The 20,233-nt window shown below is 66.4% G+C and overlaps 2 protein-coding genes across 3 annotated transcripts; one reads left to right on the top strand and one right to left on the bottom strand.

Annotated features, from left to right (window-relative positions):
* Positions 1–188: 188 nt before the first annotated feature.
* Positions 189–14,273, bottom strand: ELMO2 (engulfment and cell motility 2). Of its 2 annotated transcripts, XM_048498152.1 has the most exons (22): positions 14,128–14,273; positions 10,983–11,170; positions 10,765–10,805; positions 10,493–10,565; positions 10,280–10,330; positions 9,936–10,117; positions 9,186–9,285; positions 8,766–8,917; positions 8,301–8,379; positions 7,994–8,029; positions 7,011–7,061; positions 6,411–6,533; positions 6,186–6,320; positions 5,909–6,013; positions 5,385–5,493; positions 4,652–4,788; positions 4,387–4,550; positions 4,188–4,300; positions 3,928–4,035; positions 3,655–3,737; positions 3,441–3,518; positions 189–763 (listed from the first exon to the last, which is right to left on the bottom strand). In XM_048498152.1, the coding sequence occupies exons 2-22, from the start codon at positions 11,058–11,060 to the stop codon at positions 563–565; spliced, it is 2,199 nt and encodes a 732-aa protein (XP_048354109.1). In that variant the 5' UTR covers positions 11,061–11,170; positions 14,128–14,273; the 3' UTR covers positions 189–562. The 2 variants fall into 2 exon arrangements, with proteins under 2 accessions (XP_048354109.1, XP_048354110.1); XM_048498153.1 differs by lacking the exon at positions 7,994–8,029.
* Positions 14,274–14,456: 183 nt separating this feature from the next.
* Positions 14,457–15,995, top strand: LOC125432394 (small nuclear ribonucleoprotein-associated protein B'; the record flags this gene model as incomplete). Its single annotated transcript, XM_048495863.1, has 4 exons — positions 14,457–14,594; positions 14,696–14,847; positions 14,924–15,035; positions 15,834–15,995. Coding segments are annotated over exons 1-4 (429 nt in total), but the record flags the coding sequence as incomplete, so codon positions are not given.
* Positions 15,996–20,233: the final 4,238 nt, after the last annotated feature.

Below are 20,233 nucleotides of genomic sequence, written 5' to 3' on the forward strand. Positions count from 1 at the left end.
CTACAGACCGACCAAGCTGCCTGCCCCACCTGCAGCCAGAATCGTTCAAGCGCCTGCAAGGGCTGAGACACACAGTGGCAGAAGGCCCTCCCCCTGCAGCAAAGTGGGCAGAGCTCAGGAAAGCCCCTCCCAACAGGGAGCTTCACCATTTGCACCCCTCCAGAAGAAGAAAAGAGGTAAAGTCACCAGAAAGGAAAGAGCCTTTAATACGCACGTCGGCGGGGAGAGAAGCGGTGCCTGGTCCGGCCAGCAGCACCCTGCTCCTTGGGTGCCAGCCAGCGCCACCCCCCGCCCCTCGCCCTCCCGCCCCTTCCCAGGCCTCCCCTGGAGAAGCTGCGGATGTCCCAGCCAGTCAGGAAGCAGAACTCTCCAGCCGTCCTGTGGTTGGGGGCCGGGGCAGCAGGGGCCGCAGAAGCACCAGGAGCCCTGGCGGTTGCCCCCTGCCATCCGGGGGCCCCGAGGGTCAGCAACAGGAGCCCCCCTCCCCCCAGTCACTCAGCCGAGCCAGGGCCTGCGCATGCAAGAGAGGCAGAGGCTGGAAAGGCCCCTCCCGCACCCCGCCTCAGCCGTAGTGGTAGACAAAGTCGTAGCTGCTGGGCTCCTTGGGGACGGGGGGAGGCACCTCGGGGATGTGGACGTTCTCGAGGTCCAGCAGGCGCAGCTTCATCTCCATGCTCAGCAGGGTGTCCAGGTCGCTCTTGGTCAGGTCGCTGGCCATGTCCTTCCCCAGCAGCACGTTCAGGCCGTCGATCCAGATGCAGTACTGGGCGGGGGGGAGGAGCAAGGGACACCTTGGAGTGAAGTCAGGACAACCAAGGCGATTCTGGGCCCCATCAACAGGAGTGCCCAGGCCGAGGGACACAACAGGACCACTCTGCCCTCTATTGGTCAGACCTTATTGGAATACTGTGTCCAGTTCTGGGCACCGCAATTCAAGGAGGATATTGACAAGCTGGAACGGGTCCAGAGGAGGGCGACCAAAATGGCCAAAGGTCTGGAATCCCTGCCCTATGAAGAGAGACTTGGGGAGCTGGGGATGTTTAGCCCTGAGCCCTTCGGGGATAGGGCGGTATACTAAATTTAATAAATAATAATAATAATAAATAGTCTGGAGAAGAGGAAGTTAAGGGGTGACATGATAGCCATGTGTAGATATTTGAAGGGATGTCATGTTGGTGAGGGAGTCAAGCTTGCTTTCTGCTGCTCCAGAGAGTAGGACCAGGAGTAAGGGATTCCAGTGACAAGAAAAGAGATTCCACCCAACATTAGGAAGATCTTCCTGAAAATAAGGGCTGATCAATAGTGGAATTCAGAGTGTGGTGGAGGCCCCTCCTTCTTTGGAGGTTTTTACACAGAGGCTAGATGGCCATTTGTCCGGGGTTTTTTGACATGGCAGGGAGCTCCGTTTGGTGGCCCTTGGGGTCTCTTCCAACTCTACCGGAATGATATTGTCCCAAAGACCCACTCTAGTCAGTGCTGCAGCTGCAGCATTCCTGTACCAGCTGTGTTTCCAAACAGTCTTCAAGAACAACACCATGTAGCATGAATTGCAGTCAACTAATCTAGTTGTCATCTGGGGATGCGCCACAGTGTCAAGATGTGTTTTGCCCAAGAATCTGGTTCACAAGCCAAAATTTCCCCACTGCTGCCACCTGCTTATCCAACAACAGGACCTCTTCTGCTAAGGCCCTGCTGAAGGTGCTCCCAACCTTCTGGGCAGCAACGTGGGACAGGGCCTTCTTGGACATGGCCCCAAAACTCTGGAACCCTCTGCCCCCTTCTGTTGCCATCTTCCAGCACAGTGGTTCTCAACCTTCCTAATGCCACGACCCTTTCATACAGTTCCCCATGTTGTGGTGACTCCCAACCCTAACATTTATCCATTTTACAGATGGAGAACACTGATGCAGAGAGTCTTAGGCGGCCCCTGGGAAAGGGTCGTTGGACCCCAAAGGGGTCGCGACCCACAGGTTGAGAACCACTGTTCCAGCAGAAGGTGAAGACTTCTCTGCTTCATCAGGTGTTCCCTCGGTGATCCTGCATTCCAGTTTTTAATTGTTGTGTTCATATTACTGTATATGTGCTTTTAAGTGTTTTAATTATATGTTTTTGTTTGGTTTAAATGGTTTTTAAGATGTGTTTTTATTATGTATGATTTTAATCCGTTCACTGCTTTGGTGGCCCTGAGCTGTGGAGGCTTATCTGGGGAATTCAGATTAGCCTGTGCACTCCCACACACGCCAGTTGGGTGACCTTGGGCTAGTCACAGCTTCTTGGAGCTCTCTCAGCCCCACCTACCTCACAGGGTGTTTGTTGTGAGGGGGGAAGGGAAAGGAGATTGTCAGCCCCTTTGAGTCTCCTGCAGGAGAGAAAGGGGGGTTATAAATCCAAACTCCTCCTCCTCCTCTTCTTCTTCTTCTTCTAGTAAGGATAGAGACATGGGAAATAACTTTTGCAAATACATAAAATAAACAATATTGGGATAGTTAGATTCCACGGTGGGCAGGATAACCACTGCTAAGAAACGGGGGCCGGGGGAGTTAGGTATTCTATTTAGAAACATAGAGTTGGAAAAGACCAGAAGGGCCATCAAGTCCAACCCCCTGCAATGCAGGAACACATAATCAAAGCACTCCTGACAGATGGCCATCCAGCCTCTCTTAAAAAACCTCCAAAGGAGGAGACTCTGCTACTCTCCGAGGCAGCGAATTCCACTGTCGAAGAGCTCTGACAGTCAGGAAGTTCTTCCTAATGTTTCCCTGCATCTTGAATCCATGACTCCATTACACTCGATAGAGAGTTCATAGTGAAGGAGTGAATCTGAAGTCACAGGACATCCACATGCGCTTCTTTGGGCCTTCTTGAATAGATGCCCCAGGCTGGTTTCTGGCTATTCTTTGTCACTGAATTCCTGACAGGTCAGAGAGGAGGAGGCAGTGTAGAGCCCGGTCTCAGCAACACTCGGGAGGCCAGCAGGGTCCATTCTTGGAGGGGAGACCACCAAGGCAGACTGCAGAGGAAGGCAGTGGCAACCCCCCCCCCCCCCCCCAATGCTTCTCACTGGCCTCGAAAGCCCCTTGCTGCGGTCGCCAGAAGTCAGCCGCAATCGGATGGCACAGCACAGCACACACGCACACACACAAGACATTCCTGGCAGTGAGACTCAACCTGAAAACTCCAGGCCCACACATGTGCCCACTCAGCCAGCACTCGAGCTAAAGCCCCCCAGAGCCACGCGGCAGAGTTCAGCCTTGGCCAGAGCACAGGCAGCCTCAGCTGAGACTCAGGCTGCAGGAGAGGGGATTGGCCAGCAGGGAAGGGGGGACGTCGGCTGTCAAAGGAGCAGCCAGGTGAAGGGAGAAACTTGCAGGCAAGGAGTGGGGGTCTCACAAGCGAGAGAAACAGCCCCACCCCCACCCAGCCACCCTTCCCTCCTTCACCTCATATTTGTTGGGCGCAATGAAGTTCAGGGTCTCATCGGGGTCATAGAGGATGGAGAAGGCTAGCTCCAGGGCCTCCTGGGAGGGAGAAGTCCACGAGAAAGAAAGGGTCAAAGCCAAGCCCAGCTGCCTTTCGCGCCTCCTCTGCCCCTGGGCCTCGGCAGGAAGAAGAGGGGGCTGGCAGGGAGCAGAGGGCTCGCCCCTTTGCGGGTACCTTGTTCTGCTTCAGGGCTCCCTTCTCCTTCATGTGGGGACAGTCTTTCCCGGTGACAACGGCTTTGATGTCTGCAACAGGGACTAGGAAACAAGGAGCAAAGGAGTCAGCCCAGGCAGAAGGAGGAGGAATGCCCCTCTCCTGGAACCTGAGGAGCCAACATTCACAGGGGCAGGAAGGCAACTCTGCACATGCACTGGAGGCCTGAGATGGGCAGCCACAGAGCCCAGACATGGCATTCCCCCTCCCCCCCCCCAACGACCTGACACATACTCTTTTCCTGCAGGGACTCCAGGGTCACCTCTCCCTGGGTGTTGTCCTCCAGGTCTCCATAGTGCAGCGTCTTGTGGTTGAGCGCCAGGCGGCAGTACCAGAAGCGTTCTGCAAGATGCGGAACACAACTCCAGCTGATGAACCACCCCAAGGGGACCGCTGCCCCATGGCCACCGCCGCCTCCTCCTCCTCCAGCACCCAAGAAAGGGCTGCCGTTGCCCCTGTCTGGCCCAAGAGTGCCCCCCTCTGCCACGCCTCACCTTGCCTCCTCCGATTGCCAACCTTGCGGAAGCTGCTCCCTTCGCAGAGGCGGTTCAGGCGCTGCTGCCGGATGAGCTCCAGGATCTCTGGCTGGATCTTCTCGCGCAGCTCCCTGGGAAGGCAACGCAACAGGGGAGGCGAGTGAGCAGCTGGCGAGGGCCCCGCTGAGGGCGTCGCAGGCGTGGGAAGAGCACTCACAGGATGGGCGGGGACTGGAAGTCGTCCTGGCTCATGCGCTCCGACTGACGCAGGCGCAGGATCTCCGAGTAGCTCAGGCTGCGCAGCCGGCTCTTGAACTGGTCCAGGGAGCTCGGCTTGGAGGGCAGGGCCCGGGTGATCTGCTCTCGCACCACCTGCATCACCTGCCGGGGAGAGCCGGGCGAGCGAGGGTCACGGGCCGTGGGCAACCCAGAGGCTGCTTCAGGGACTCAGCCAAGAAGCACAGCAAAGCCCCTCCCCCCACCTTGTGGAAATCTTCCGCCGTTGCCCGCATCTCCTTCCAGGTCTTGTTCAGCAACTGGATGCAGATGGCAAAGAGCTCCTCGAAGGCCCGGTCGTGAGTGAAGAACATGGGGTGGTAGTCATTCCGGCCCTCGTTGGCTGTGGGGAGAGATTAAGCAACAAAGTCAGGCTACGGGAGGGGGGGAAGCCCCCAGCGAGGAAGGAGAAAGAGGCAACCCCCACCCTGCCTCTTCTGTCAGCCAAAGCCCAGAGGTGGGAGGGGGTGATGTCATCCTCAGGAGGCTCCCAGGGGGAGGGGTAGGAGGGCCAGGCTTCCCCCCTGGGGGAGCTGTTTAAAACCACTCGGAAGGGGCCCCAACAAACTCCAAAGGATCCCAGGGAGGCTCCACAGCAAAGCTAAAGAGGTATAGATGCCAGCGAGCAATTGAAGCAAAAGAGCTGCCCCTATGGCAAGTCGGATCTCTAACCAATCATATGAGGAAGAACAAGCTCCGAAAACAAAAGCAGTCAGGAACTAAAGGAAAGAAAACCTGAGCAGCTTAGAAGAGTCCACGCTCTGCTAATGAAAACACGCCTTTAAAAAGATCCACAGCAGTCCCCAGCCGGAGAGAGACTCACAGGACTCTGAGGGCTGCGGAACGGCGGGAGGGCTGGCCTGCATGCCTGCCTGCCTGCCTGCCCTCCCTCCCCCCCACATCAGATCAATGTGGCTCCCAGATTCCCACACAACTTACGAAGTTCTCCAACCTGCAGGATCTCACAGAGCATCTTGGTGAGCTCGATGGCGCTGCGCCCAAAGGGGCACTCGTGCTTGTCTTCTCGGCTGCTGTTCTCCAGCACAATCTGCAAGGCAGGAGGGGAGATGAAAGAGGGCAGCTGCCTCAGGGGGTGTCGCGTCCTCCGTCGCCCACGCCATGAGCCCCCCGTCGGTCGGGATCTGGCCTCCACCTCCCTCCCTGGTTTCTCTTCCGCTGTAATGGAATGTTCTCTCTCTCTCTCTCTCTTCGCTCCGTCTGGTCTGCAGGCCAGCTTGCTCACAGTGCCAGGCTGGGGCAACGACAGCCCCTCTCGGGATGGCTTGAGAACTGCGCTGCGAATGCGCAACAGGCAGGGGCGCGGGGCGCATGCGTGGCCCGGGCGCAGTTCCCCCTCGCTCCGCCCCTGCCTGCCGTTCAATGAAGGAAAAACCTTTCCAACAAAGACTCCTTGCTGGGCAAGATCAGAGACACGACAGGGGAGAGGGGGCTCCGATCCTCACCCGGACGTAAGCGTCTTGATGGTATTTGGCCAGATAAAGCATGTTGTCCAAGGCCAGCATCCCTGGCGGGGTGTGTGAGAAATCCAGCGCAGGGTTGATGTGGTTCTGTGCGTGAGAAAAGTCACGCTTGCCACAACTGGAGAGGAATCCTCCCCTGTGCCCTCCACGCAGGCTTACCTGGCGCAATGAGACAAAGCACATACCAGACCCACCCTGGCCGCTTCACCACCAGCCACCCCCCCTCCCCCCCACTCAGATCCCCCTGTGCAGGACCCACCGTGAAGCCCAGCATCTTGTAGTCCTTGGTGTACATGGCTTTGCGCTTCTCCGTGCCACCCCCAGAGATGCTGCTGCTCTCAGCCTCTGCATCAAAGGCAATTCTTCGTAGCTCAAAGATGACGTCCCTTTGCGCCTGAGAGAGGGGGGAGGGCGTGAGAGGGCAGCGGGCGGGCGGGCAAGCTGAGCACACTGCTCACCCACCCCTTCCGGCATCAGCAATCACCTGATCATTGGGGTCCATCTTGGTCATCATGCGCTCCTCCAGGAGGTTGAAGGTCAGGACTTGGAGCACATACAGCTGATGGGCCATCTCTGTTTTAATGGGGCGGTTTCCTCGGATGATGTGCTGCGTATTTAAAAAGGGGGAAATGAAGATGCACACAGTGCCACGCCAAAGGCACAAGGGCTCTTTGCTGCCGCCCAACCTGGGGTGCGCTGGGCCCAGGAGGAACAGAGAGCCTGCAGGCCCCCACCCGAGGGGGTCAGTGAAGCAGGGCCCTCTGCAAACTATGCTCAAGAGGGCTTCCTTTGCAGAGGTCAACGGAACTGCACTGCAACGCAACCATCAGGGAGTTGCCCTGAGAGTCTGGTCCAGGCTAGGGAGTTTCTATGCCTCTTAGCATCTTGTGCTCAACAGCTCCTGCTTTGTTTCAGCTCGTTGCAACGTTGACTGTGCTGATTTCCACCACGTCATCAGTGAGGAAAATGGACCATAAAATCGAGGACACAGTGAGGCACAGTGGGAAGGATCAGGCGGAGCTGTGCTCAGGATTACTGAGGGGGCGCGAGGGAAGGCTCTCTGGGGAAAAGGCGACAGACTCACGGTCAAGATGATGGAGCGCAGGTGCTTCTGTGCAAAGGCGTTGGCCATCTCCTGTCAGGGACACGGGGGGAGGGGGGGGGAGAGAGACAGAAGATCCAGTCTAGGAGGGCCTCTCAGGGCCACCCTGCTCCCAACACAGACAGCTCCCTCCCCAAGGCACGAGCTCCCCCCTCCAGCCCTCACTCAAAGGCGGGGCCTTCTGCTGCCGTGCTGGCAGCCCCAAGAGCAGCCAGCTGAGGAGGGCCTTTGGCACGAGGGGGCTTTGCTCTCCAGGGCTGGCATCAGGCTGGGGGGTTCTTCGCCCTCCCTGGAGGAGCCCATCAGCCCAGCAGGCACAATCCTCAGCGGGCAGCTGAGCCCCACTTGCGGAGGCCTCGCTGAAGGGCCTGCTGCTCAGACACGGGCAAACCAGGCCTGGGGGGCCCTGCCTTCTGGCACCCTCCACACATACATCACCCCCCACCCCCACCGAGGGGCAGCAGGACAGTGAGGGGAGAGCGCTTGGCAGGGAAAAAGCTCACCCCCCCCCCCAATGAGGCAACTCCCCCACCCCAGCAGGCTGGCTATGCTCCACGCACAGAGGCAGTGTGGACCCCCCCTCCCCCCCGGAATGACTGGCTCCTCTTTCTGTCACGTGTGAGTTTGTGCGTCCTGAACGGTTGCCTGGATGTCAAAAGGGGGCCCTTGGGGTTTGGAAAGAGCAAAGATCCCTGAGAAGGAGCCCCCTCCCTGCTCCCCCCTTTGGCTCCCCTTTCTGAAGCCCCTCCCTGCCCCAACAAACCCAACGTAGCGACAGAAGACCGAAGCAAGAGAGCAGAACACAAAGCAGCCCATCCTCACCCCACATCTCCTATCCCTCAACCACTGGCCGGGGGTGGGTGGGGAGGGGGGGGAGGAGGGGGGAGGCTGCCAACCAAGCCCTGCCAGGCAAGTGTGCCAGTGGGAGGGGGCACCCCTCCCCTACTGACATGGGCATTACTTACAGTGCAGGGCAAGTCTAGTGGGTTAAGAGGCGGGTCCTGCTGAGCGGAGGCAGAAAGGCAGAAAGAGAAGCGGGGGGGATTAACACACGGCCCCTCCAGGGGGGAGGCAGGACAGGGGGCACAAGCGCAACACGGACACACGGAAGCAATGCCCCCCCACCCCCACCCCCACCCCCAGTCCTTGCCTTGAAAGGCAGCCCCCACCTTCCCTCCCTCCTGGCCAGGATGTCTCCAGACAGACAGACACACAGACACACACACACACACACCATAATTCTTCTGCCACATCCCCTCCCAGCCAACCCACCTGCCTCTTGTCCTCAGGGGCCTTCAGGAAGAGCGCGTTGATCAAGGCCACTGCATAGGTCTGGATCTCCTGGTTTGAGCTGAAGGGGTGAGAAATGCGGGGGGGGGGGGGGGAGTTGGCAGGCTGCCTCTGGGACCACTCCCCCTCTACTTCCAGGAAGTGCGCCAGCACAGGAACCCCCCCGCCCACAATCCACAATGCTGTCAGCAATGGTGAGGGAGGGGTCCCTGGGTGGGTCTGCTGGGTGGCATACCCAGAGACCTGGGTTCAAATCCCAGCCCCGTCAGGTTCTCTCCCATACCCCAGAGAGCCACTGCCAGAGCCACAGCGCCTCAAGGTTAGTTAACGTTGCCAAGCGTTCCTGAGGCCACACCGCCCTCTCAGCATGAAGTGGGGGTCAGGAATGCGAGGCTAGTGGTGCGCCCCTGAAGCCGCGCGGGGGTTCCCCAGGCTAGGGACACTCACACCTGCAGGTGAGAGATGAGCTGCCCCACTGTAATCTCTTCGGCCACCTTCAGGTACAAGCTGTGGCTGTTCAGCACCATGCTCTCCAAGATGGCCAAGGAGCGCTGCAAGATGGACACGTCCACCGTCGACTGGCTCACGTAGCCTGCAATCTGGGGGCGGGGAGGGGATGAAGGGAAGCAGCTGCTTGGAGCAGAGCCCAAAGCACACGGCCAGTCCCCCCTGGCACCCTGCTGCTCTGCTTTCCAGCCCCTGGAAGGCACCCCCCTTCCCCACTCCTGCCCAAGGCAGCCCCTCCAAAGCGGAGCCCTCCTGCCCAGCCTCAGGCCAGAGAGAGCCCCCCGCCCCACACCCACGGAACAGTCCTTCTGCTCTGCCGAGATCTCCTTCTGCTGCCCTCGACCAGAGAGCCGGGGGTACCTGCTTGATGAAGGTGATGGAGACCATGTCCCACAACACGATGCCGTGATCCATGAGCTCCAGAAAGGCCGTCAGGGTGAACGCCAGCATCTCGCTGTAGCTGCATGGAAAACACACAAGCCCCGCTGGCCTCTGTGAAAGCCCCCCCCCCCCCACGGCCCACCAGCCGAAGCGCCAAGCTGGAAGGGCCTGCTCCTGAGCCAGATGCGGAAAGGGGGCTGAGACGGGGGCTCAGTGGCTAGCAACCGAGGAACTGCTCCACTCTCCCTGCCCCTCCTGGACTTGCTCCCCACTGGTGTGGGGGAAGAATGTGTGTTTGGAGAAGCTCTAGAAACCAAAGCTAGATGGGGCTAGCCCCCCCCCCCCCTTCAAGTGCCTCTTCTCTGACCTTCCTGTCACCCGGTTCCCATCACCCCCACCCCACATCTTTCTGGCCAGGAAGCGACACATTCGTTGAAACCTCCAAACCTTGACAGAAGCACAACTGAAACGTCAGGGAACCTGCCTGCCTGAGGCCTCTCTGTCCACTAATCCAATCTAGTAACCACAGACCTCAAGGTGGGTGGGGAATGGGAACCCGGGACGGATACCACAAGGGGCACGGAGCCCACAGAAGATGGGACGCAGCGGGGAGGCGTTTGCTCACAGCCACCAGCCCTTAACATCAATTGTGCACTGGATGCGGCCACGTTGACTTGGAACCGAAGCGACGAAGTGCTCAACGAGAATAACGGGAAGCTCAGCACTTACTGGGACAACAGCTTGGTGCCGCTCTCCACCAGGTGGGTCAGCACCGTGATGCCTTCCATGTTGATGAATTCCGTGGCAAAGGTCACGTCGGCAGAGAGCTTGGCCAGCTCCTTCATCGCCTCCAGCCGAGCCTCCATGCTGTGCGACTGGATCCGATCCACCAGCTGGCGGGCAGCCCGGGACTGGGAAGAAGGCACCCAGACCACCAGTCACTTCCAGCTCCCCCCCCTTCCACAGCCAGCAAGCAGAGCCTCACCCCCAGACGCAGCACAGGGAGACGGGGCCCGTCTGTGGAGGAAGCGAGAGGGGACGGCGGGCAGGGGCACCACGCAGCCCGGACATACCGGAGACACGGCCAGCTGCAGGATGGTCCCATTCTTAATGTCACAGCGAGTCTGGAAGGTGAAGAGACACAGAGCTGTGGGGAGCAGCATTGCACCACTACAGCCAGGGGAGGAGACCAGCAAGAGAGGGGCCAACCCCCCCTCCAAGGAATTCTCCTTGTCTCCCCACCACAGAGCCTCTGTGGAGAGAAGGGCGGTGGGGGGGGGGCGCACCTGCTCAGTTATGTACAGCTGGGGCCCATCAGCATAGCGCAGCGTGTAGAACTCGGGGTTGGGCAGCGACCAGCTGGAAAAGGGAAAGGACAGAGACAGACCATCAGCGGTGAAGCAGGAGTCTCCACGGAGGAAGGGAGGCCCCAGCTCCCTCCAGCAAGGGGGCAGGAAGTGACCCCCAACAGGCTAGGCAGCCTCCATTCATTTATCCATTTAATTGTATGCTGACCCCGCCCTTTCCCGGCCCAAACCAAGTTCTCTCCAAGACTCACCCGTCACACACTTCTTTGATGACGGATGCCAGGGGCCTCTTCTGGGGAGGGGGGAGAGAGAAAGAGAGCAGGCCGTGAGCCAAGTCTTCTGTGGACCCCGGTACCTCAGCCCAACTTTGGAGCCCCCTCCCCCATGCTCTGTCCACAGGCTGCAAGTCAACCACAGCCAGCATTGCCCCGGGGGGGGGGGGTCTCTCACCCACCCCAGGCCAACTCACCTGGTCAATTTCCAGTAGCTGGGCATTGGCCTCTGGCCACTCCACAGCTACCTTGACGATGTCCGAGGGGGGCGGCATCTCTCCGGAATTTCCGTTCTCTCCAAGATGGGGAGGGACACAGACCCCCCAGGTCTAGCCAGAGGGGAAGGCCAGCCGGACTGGGACCGTACCCAGCAGCAAAGCACCACCTGAGCAGACACAGAGAAGACATGGGTGGTCAGTCAGGCACGTCCCCATCAGAACCTGCGCTGGTGCTGGTCCAGTCCAGAGAGAGGCTGGGAGCTTCTGGTACCATCAGAGAGTGGTCCAGACTGACTGATCTTCAGGCCTTCTGCCAAACTGCACAGAGGCTGGACGCTGCCCAGCAACCTCAGGAAACGCAGGCCACGAGTCTGGCCAAAGCTGGTGGCTGGCGCTCTCTCCCCTCAGCGGCAGAAAAGCATGGCCACGCAGGCCAGGGAAGGAGTGGGGGATTCAACGTCAACCTCGCTCGCGTAAAACAAGCCCCTGCTCCTCGCAAGGTCTAGAACAGTGATTCCCAACCAGGGTTCCGTGGTACCCTGGGGTACCCTGAGCACATCCCAGGGGTACCATGACAATGCTACCGCCTGCCTCCCACCCCTGGAATCAAATGGATTTTGAAGGGGGGGTTGGAAGCCTCATGGGTTCTTTTTAAACAACACTGAAAAACAGCATTGTTTTATTTGCCTAAATTCGGTGTGGATTGGGGGGATAGATTTAAAGGGAGCTCTCCCTTTAAATCCCCCCAATCTATGCCGAATTTAGGCAAACAAACAACACGGCTGTCAACGCTGCTTTCCCTCCCCTCCCCCTGCTTGCCACTCCCCCCACCTACAGGCCAAAAAACAGAAAAAAAAACCCTTAAAAATGCAAAAAAAATTCAAATGAACCTCAAGGGTACCCTGAGATATGAAGAGCGAAGTCAAGGGTACCGCAACGTTGAAAAGGTTGGGAAAACTGGTCTAGGACTTTCCTCCCGGTTTGCTGCCTGGTTCTGCATGGAGTGGGGGCGGGGGGGGTTGCTAGGCCCTTTCAACAGTGGTTTCCTGCCTTCTGCTAGGCATGCAGGAGGTCCCTGGTTCAATTCCAGGCAGCATCTCCAGCTCCAGAGGACGAGGGAGGAGGTGATGTGAAAGGCCTCCTCCTGAGACCCCGGAGAGCTGCTGCCAGTCTGAGTAGACAAGATTGATCCAGCATTCCTGTGGCCACGTGCCTGAGACCCCGAGGAGAGAGCCGCCGCTGCCACTCAGAGCTGATACAACCACCTGGGTCCTGCCATGAGTTCCAGCCACTCTGCTGGGAGCAACTCTGATGGAGCCAGGGCTGGCTGGGAATGGCAATGCCCTAGGTCAGTGGTGGCGAACCTTTGGCACTCCAGATGTTATGGACTACAATTCTCAGCAGCCCCTGCCAGCATGGCCAATTGGCCATGCTGGCAGGGGCTGCTGGGAACTGTATTCCATAACATCTGGAGTGCCAAAGGTTCGCCACCACGGCCCTAGGTAGATCTGACCTGTTGCTGGCAGACCAGGGGAAGTGCTTGAAAAAGCAGGACAGTCTTTTCCCTAGAGGGGGGGGGCGGGGCTCTTTTTTATTTTCTGCTACACTCAAGAGTCACTTTCCCTTCTAGACTTGGTTGAAGTGGCCACACAGACGCCAGGGTGCCCCTCCCCCGCCCAACATGGCAGCTGGAGTGAAAAGTGAAAAGTATGTTTGCTTACTAGCAAGATGTGGGGTGAAAATTTTACAGTGCTGTACTTTTCTGTGGAAATGTTTCCATTTTCAAGCATTCCTCATTTCATAACCTTAACAACAATGAACTGAGGACTCTGACAACGTGAAGCAAGCGGCAGCTGTTTTTCAGATCATTCCTAGGAACGGTGTGAGAGAGAGGTGGTGGACGGTGTCTGCAAGTCACAGCCGACTTAAGGCATGCGTTTTTCAAGGCAAGGGGCAAGCGCATGTAGTTAGCCTGGCCATCCAGCTAAGGGCGAGACTGTACGTGTTTGCTTTTATATCCAGATATCCTCACAAAATACACCAACACAAAGGGTGCTTTACCCAGAACATGCCAAATAATACATTTTCAGTGCACTTTGCAGCTGGATTTTACAGTGTGAAATAGCAAAATACGCTTGCAAACGACTGTTGAAGTGCACTGAAGGCAGACTGAACAGCTTGAAGGGTCCTTCCAATGGTAGCTTTGCTACCGAACTCTTCTTTGAAAAACCACTGCAAGGCTCACAAAGTCTCTTGACTGACACGTGCAGGAAACTTTCACCTCTTGTGCATCCTTGGCTTCATTTCTTGTTCCCTAATCAGACATAACCCCCAAACCAAAGCAGCCGGCAGTCACACTCTGGGCAAACTCCTCGTGCAGCCGTCCCAGCCTATCCTCACCGATGCAGACGAGCGAGGGGCGGGGCTTTCCCCTGGGCTCTGTCACCGTGATACCTAACGGGCACGGGGCGCTTCTCCACAAATCTATCAGAGGGCCTATTAAGTCAGTCCTGAGATGTCAGTTTTATCAGCTTCCACAGTGGCGGGGGCGGGGGGGGCATGCAGAGGCCGTCAGCTGCCCTTAGCAAACTGCCCCCCCCCTCCAGGCCACAGGCTGCTCCTTCTTTAGGACTGGATCCTGGGAACGTTTCCTGCCCCGGAGTAAATCTCTCCGGTACCCACGGACCCAAATCCCCTGATCTGTGGGTAGCTCCACAGCCAGCGAGTCCCATTCCTAGACAGTATACTGATGGTTCATTAAGTTGTGAACGGGGGATAAAACCGCACATATTGGCAACCACGTAACTACAAGCGACAAGCTCTGGATCTGCTGGACAGCTGCGGCTGTCCCGGTTCGATCCCAGCCCAAGACCCCGCGACCACCCATCAGCGCAGGACCGGGCTTGCCGGGGGGGTAGGGGGGGGCTACCGGACCTCCCCAACCCCGCGCCCTCCAGCCCAGCCCAGCCCGGCCTCCCCTCCTTCGGGCGCTCCTGGGCACCGACTCCGGGGCGCATCCGTCAAAAGTCCCCGCTCAGGCCCCCTCCCTCCCTCCCTCCCTCCCTCGGATGGGCAGGCCCGAGACAGCAGACCCCCCCCCCTTCTCCCGCCCGCCCCGGCCTACCTCGCAGGGCGGCTGAGGGGAAGAAGGGAGGGAGGGGGCAGCGCCAGGCCCAGACCGACCCCTCCCGCTGGCTCGGCTCGCTCACCCCGCCGGGCGGCCAGGACTGGACAGGAAGCGGGGCTGCAGAAGGGAGGCGGGGCGTCTCTCCGCCTAGGCTCCGCCCGCCCACGCGCCTGCCGCTCAGCAGCTGCCCCGCTCCCATTGGCCGCCCGGCAGACAGGCAGCAGGCCGAGCCCCGTCGCCCTGGAGACCGCCCCACGCCCCGCCCACGCGCCCTCGGCGGCCGCTCGCCCCGTCGCCCTGGCGACCAGCTCCGCCCCCTCCTCCGGGCCCATCGCCCCGGAAGGACTGGCGTCGTCTGCACTTCCGCTTCCGGCCAACGTCGGAGAGCGCGCCTTTGGGACGGCGAGGGAAGGCCAGGCCAGGCGGCGGAGCGGCTGAGGCCCCCTCGACACACCGCCGCCATGGTGAGGGCCTCCGCGGGGCGCGAGGGGGGCGGGGAGCGGGTCCTGCCCCCACACTCGCCCCGGCTCACGCGCCCCCCCCTCTCTCTCCCCCCCCCCCGCAGACGGTGGGCAAGAGCAGCAAGATGCTGCAGCACATCGACTACCGCATGCGGTGCATCCTGCAGGACGGGCGCGTCTTCATCGGCACCTTCAAGGCCTTCGACAAGCACATGAACCTCATCCTCTGCGACTGCGACGAGTTCCGCAAGATCAAGTGAGCCCCGCCCCTCGCCCCCTCCCGCCCCCACACCCCCGCCCCCCACCCCCTGACCCTGCCTTTCTTTCCTTAGGCCGAAGAACTCCAAGCAGCCCGAGCGGGAGGAGAAGCGCGTGCTGGGCCTGGTGCTGCTGCGGGGGGAGAACCTGGTCTCCATGACTGTGGAAGGGCCGCCCCCCAAAGACGTAAGCGACGGGGGCTCCGGGCTTCCGCCTTCGCCGCCACGGGGAGCCTCGTGGGCACGAGGGGAGGGGGCCACGCCGCCTGGCGGGGAGGGGGGGGGCTTCTCCGCACAGCTCCTTCCCGCCTAGCTGGGTTTGTGGAGTTTTACAAGCCAGGAGCTCCCACCGGGCGCTTCGCAAGAGACAGCGGGGCAGCAGGAAGGGATGCTCATGACTGGGCGTTATCTATGGGTCACCGCGCTGTTTTGCAGCACGTCATGTCACAAACTCGTCACATGCCGTTTGTCCTCATGCCCTTGCATTCTCTTGCATAGACACATGAGGCTGGAACAAGACGCAGAGTAAATCGCCCAGCAGGGGGAGGGGATTATGGGAGGCCAAGGCTGGAATTTAAACAGGGCAGCGAGAAGCTCAGGAGAAGGCTCCCCTTGGGAAACAGAGGTAGACAGGCTGCTAAGAGCAGCGTCAAGGAGCCAGAACAAGATATGGGGATTGGCTGTGGTGGAGGCAGGTAGAAGAGAGATAAGCTGAGCGTAAAGTAGGGACCTTTCTGTTTAGCAACAGGAAGAAAATCATTTTTGTGAAGGCCACAACCGATTTGGAGAAGCAGCCGAGGCTTGGAGTTTTTATTTATTTAATTTATACCCCACCCCTCAAAGTTGGGAACGTCTGCAGCTTGGTCCCCCAGGGTGTGCCTAAAGTTCCTCAGATGCCTTATCTGTAGTGGAGGACGACCGCAAGCAACTCAGGTCTTTGCAAAGCGACTGCCAGTTGATGCAGGGATTCTGTGGCTTCTTTCAGACTGGAATTGCCCGCGTGCCCCTGGCAGGTGCAGCAGGTGGGCCTGGTGTCGGCAGAGCTGCTGGGAGAGGCGTGCCAGCGGGGGCACCCATGCCCCAGGCACCAGCAGGGTTGGCTGGTCCGGTTCGAGGAGTGGGCGGACCATCCCAACAGGTACGTAGCTGCTGCTTGTCGATGAGGAGCTGGGCCAGGCATAGCTCCCCCCCCACCCCCCCCCCCCCCCCCCCCCCCCTCCCCCCCCACCCCCCCCCCCCCCCACCCTCCTCCCCCCCCCACCCCCCCCCCCCCCCACCCCCCGGCCCCCCCACCCCCCCCCCCCCCCCCCCCCCCCCCCCCCCACCCCCCCCCCCCCCCACCCCCCCCCCCCCCCACCCCCCCCCCCCCCCACCCCCCCCCCCCCCCACCCCCCCCCCCCCCCACCCCCCCCCCCCCCCACCCCCCCCCCCCCCCACCCCCCCCCCCCCCCACCCCCCCCCCCCCCCACCCCCCCCCCCCCCCACCCCCCCCCCCCCCCACCCCCCCCCCCCCCCACCCCCCCCCCCCCCCACCCCCCCCCCCCCCCACCCCCCCCCCCCCCCACCCCCCCCCCCCCCCACCCCCCCCCCCCCCCACCCCCCCCCCCCCCCACCCCCCCCCCCCCCCACCCCCCCCCCCCCCCACCCCCCCCCCCCCCCACCCCCCCCCCCCCCCACCCCCCCCCCCCCCCACCCCCCCCCCCCCCCACCCCCCCCCCCCCCCACCCCCCCCCCCCCCCACCCCCCCCCCCCCCCACCCCCCCCCCCCCCCACCCCCCCCCCCCCCCACCCCCCCCCCCCCCCACCCCCCCCCCCCCCCACCCCCCCCCCCCCCCACCCCCCCCCCCCCCCACCCCCCCCCCCCCCCACCCCCCCCCCCCCCCACCCCCCCCCCCCCCCACCCCCCCCCCCCCCCACCCCCCCCCCCCCCCACCCCCCCCCCCCCCCACCCCCCCCCCCCCCCACCCCCCCCCCCCCCCACCCCCCCCCCCCCCCACCCCCCCCCCCCCCCACCCCCCCCCCCCCCCACCCCCCCCCCCCCCCACCCCCCCCCCCCCCCACCCCCCCCCCCCCCCACCCCCCCCCCCCCCCACCCCCCCCCCCCCCCACCCCCCCCCCCCCCCACCCCCCCCCCCCCCCACCCCCCCCCCCCCCCACCCCCCCCCCCCCCCACCCCCCCCCCCCCCCACCCCCCCCCCCCCCCACCCCCCCCCCCCCCCACCCCCCCCCCCCCCCACCCCCCCCCCCCCCCACCCCCCCCCCCCCCCACCCCCCCCCCCCCCCACCCCCCCCCCCCCCCACCCCCCCCCCCCCCCACCCCCCCCCCCCCCCACCCCCCCCCCCCCCCACCCCCCCCCCCCCCCACCCCCCCCCCCCCCCACCCCCCCCCCCCCCCACCCCCCCCCCCCCCCACCCCCCCCCCCCCCCACCCCCCCCCCCCCCCACCCCCCCCCCCCCCCACCCCCCCCCCCCCCCACCCCCCCCCCCCCCCACCCCCCCCCCCCCCCACCCCCCCCCCCCCCCACCCCCCCCCCCCCCCACCCCCCCCCCCCCCCACCCCCCCCCCCCCCCACCCCCCCCCCCCCCCACCCCCCCCCCCCCCCACCCCCCCCCCCCCCCACCCCCCCCCCCCCCCACCCCCCCCCCCCCCCACCCCCCCCCCCCCCCACCCCCCCCCCCCCCCACCCCCCCCCCCCCCCACCCCCCCCCCCCCCCACCCCCCCCCCCCCCCACCCCCCCCCCCCCCCACCCCCCCCCCCCCCCACCCCCCCCCCCCCCCACCCCCCCCCCCCCCCACCCCCCCCCCCCCCCACCCCCCCCCCCCCCCACCCCCCCCCCCCCCCACCCCCCCCCCCCCCCACCCCCCCCCCCCCCCACCCCCCCCCCCCCCCACCCCCCCCCCCCCCCACCCCCCCCCCCCCCCACCCCCCCCCCCCCCCACCCCCCCCCCCCCCCACCCCCCCCCCCCCCCACCCCCCCCCCCCCCCACCCCCCCCCCCCCCCACCCCCCCCCCCCCCCACCCCCCCCCCCCCCCACCCCCCCCCCCCCCCACCCCCCCCCCCCCCCACCCCCCCCCCCCCCCACCCCCCCCCCCCCCCACCCCCCCCCCCCCCCACCCCCCCCCCCCCCCACCCCCCCCCCCCCCCACCCCCCCCCCCCCCCACCCCCCCCCCCCCCCACCCCCCCCCCCCCCCACCCCCCCCCCCCCCCACCCCCCCCCCCCCCCACCCCCCCCCCCCCCCACCCCCCCCCCCCCCCACCCCCCCCCCCCCCCACCCCCCCCCCCCCCCACCCCCCCCCCCCCCCACCCCCCCCCCCCCCCACCCCCCCCCCCCCCCACCCCCCCCCCCCCCCACCCCCCCCCCCCCCCACCCCCCCCCCCCCCCACCCCCCCCCCCCCCCACCCCCCCCCCCCCCCACCCCCCCCCCCCCCCACCCCCCCCCCCCCCCACCCCCCCCCCCCCCCACCCCCCCCCCCCCCCACCCCCCCCCCCCCCCACCCCCCCCCCCCCCCACCCCCCCCCCCCCCCACCCCCCCCCCCCCCCACCCCCCCCCCCCCCCACCCCCCCCCCCCCCCACCCCCCCCCCCCCCCACCCCCCCCCCCCCCCACCCCCCCCCCCCCCCACCCCCCCCCCCCCCCACCCCCCCCCCCCCCCACCCCCCCCCCCCCCCACCCCCCCCCCCCCCCACCCCCCCCCCCCCCCACCCCCCCCCCCCCCCACCCCCCCCCCCCCCCACCCCCCCCCCCCCCCACCCCCCCCCCCCCCCACCCCCCCCCCCCCCCACCCCCCCCCCCCCCCACCCCCCCCCCCCCCCACCCCCCCCCCCCCCCACCCCCCCCCCCCCCCACCCCCCCCCCCCCCCACCCCCCCCCCCCCCCACCCCCCCCCCCCCCCACCCCCCCCCCCCCCCACCCCCCCCCCCCCCCACCCCCCCCCCCCCCCACCCCCCCCCCCCCCCACCCCCCCCCCCCCCCACCCCCCCCCCCCCCCACCCCCCCCCCCCCCCACCCCCCCCCCCCCCCACCCCCCCCCCCCCCCACCCCCCCCCCCCCCCACCCCCCCCCCCCCCCACCCCCCCCCCCCCCCACCCCCCCCCCCCCCCACCCCCCCCCCCCCCCACCCCCCCCCCCCCCCACCCCCCCCCCCCCCCACCCCCCCCCCCCCCCACCCCCCCCCCCCCCCACCCCCCCCCCCCCCCACCCCCCCCCCCCCCCACCCCCCCCCCCCCCCACCCCCCCCCCCCCCCACCCCCCCCCCCCCCCACCCCCCCCCCCCCCCACCCCCCCCCCCCCCCACCCCCCCCCCCCCCCACCCCCCCCCCCCCCCACCCCCCCCCCCCCCCACCCCCCCCCCCCCCCACCCCCCCCCCCCCCCACCCCCCCCCCCCCCCACCCCCCCCCCCCCCCACCCCCCCCCCCCCCCACCCCCCCCCCCCCCCACCCCCCCCCCCCCCCACCCCCCCCCCCCCCCACCCCCCCCCCCCCCCACCCCCCCCCCCCCCCACCCCCCCCCCCCCCCACCCCCCCCCCCCCCCACCCCCCCCCCCCCCCACCCCCCCCCCCCCCCACCCCCCCCCCCCCCCACCCCCCCCCCCCCCCACCCCCCCCCCCCCCCACCCCCCCCCCCCCCCACCCCCCCCCCCCCCCACCCCCCCCCCCCCCCACCCCCCCCCCCCCCCACCCCCCCCCCCCCCCACCCCCCCCCCCCCCCACCCCCCCCCCCCCCCACCCCCCCCCCCCCCCACCCCCCCCCCCCCCCACCCCCCCCCCCCCCCACCCCCCCCCCCCCCCACCCCCCCCCCCCCCCACCCCCCCCCCCCCCCACCCCCCCCCCCCCCCACCCCCCCCCCCCCCCACCCCCCCCCCCCCCCACCCCCCCCCCCCCCCACCCCCCCCCCCCCCCACCCCCCCCCCCCCCCACCCCCCCCCCCCCCCACCCCCCCCCCCCCCCACCCCCCCCCCCCCCCACCCCCCCCCCCCCCCACCCCCCCCCCCCCCCACCCCCCCCCCCCCCCACCCCCCCCCCCCCCCACCCCCCCCCCCCCCCACCCCCCCCCCCCCCCACCCCCCCCCCCCCCCACCCCCCCCCCCCCCCACCCCCCCCCCCCCCCACCCCCCCCCCCCCCCACCCCCCCCCCCCCCCACCCCCCCCCCCCCCCACCCCCCCCCCCCCCCACCCCCCCCCCCCCCCACCCCCCCCCCCCCCCACCCCCCCCCCCCCCCACCCCCCCCCCCCCCCACCCCCCCCCCCCCCCACCCCCCCCCCCCCCCACCCCCCCCCCCCCCCACCCCCCCCCCCCCCCACCCCCCCCCCCCCCCACCCCCCCCCCCCCCCACCCCCCCCCCCCCCCACCCCCCCCCCCCCCCACCCCCCCCCCCCC

This window comes from Sphaerodactylus townsendi, linkage group LG05, assembly GCF_021028975.2.
Source record: "Sphaerodactylus townsendi isolate TG3544 linkage group LG05, MPM_Stown_v2.3, whole genome shotgun sequence".
Taxonomy (NCBI): Eukaryota; Metazoa; Chordata; class Lepidosauria; order Squamata; family Sphaerodactylidae; genus Sphaerodactylus; species Sphaerodactylus townsendi.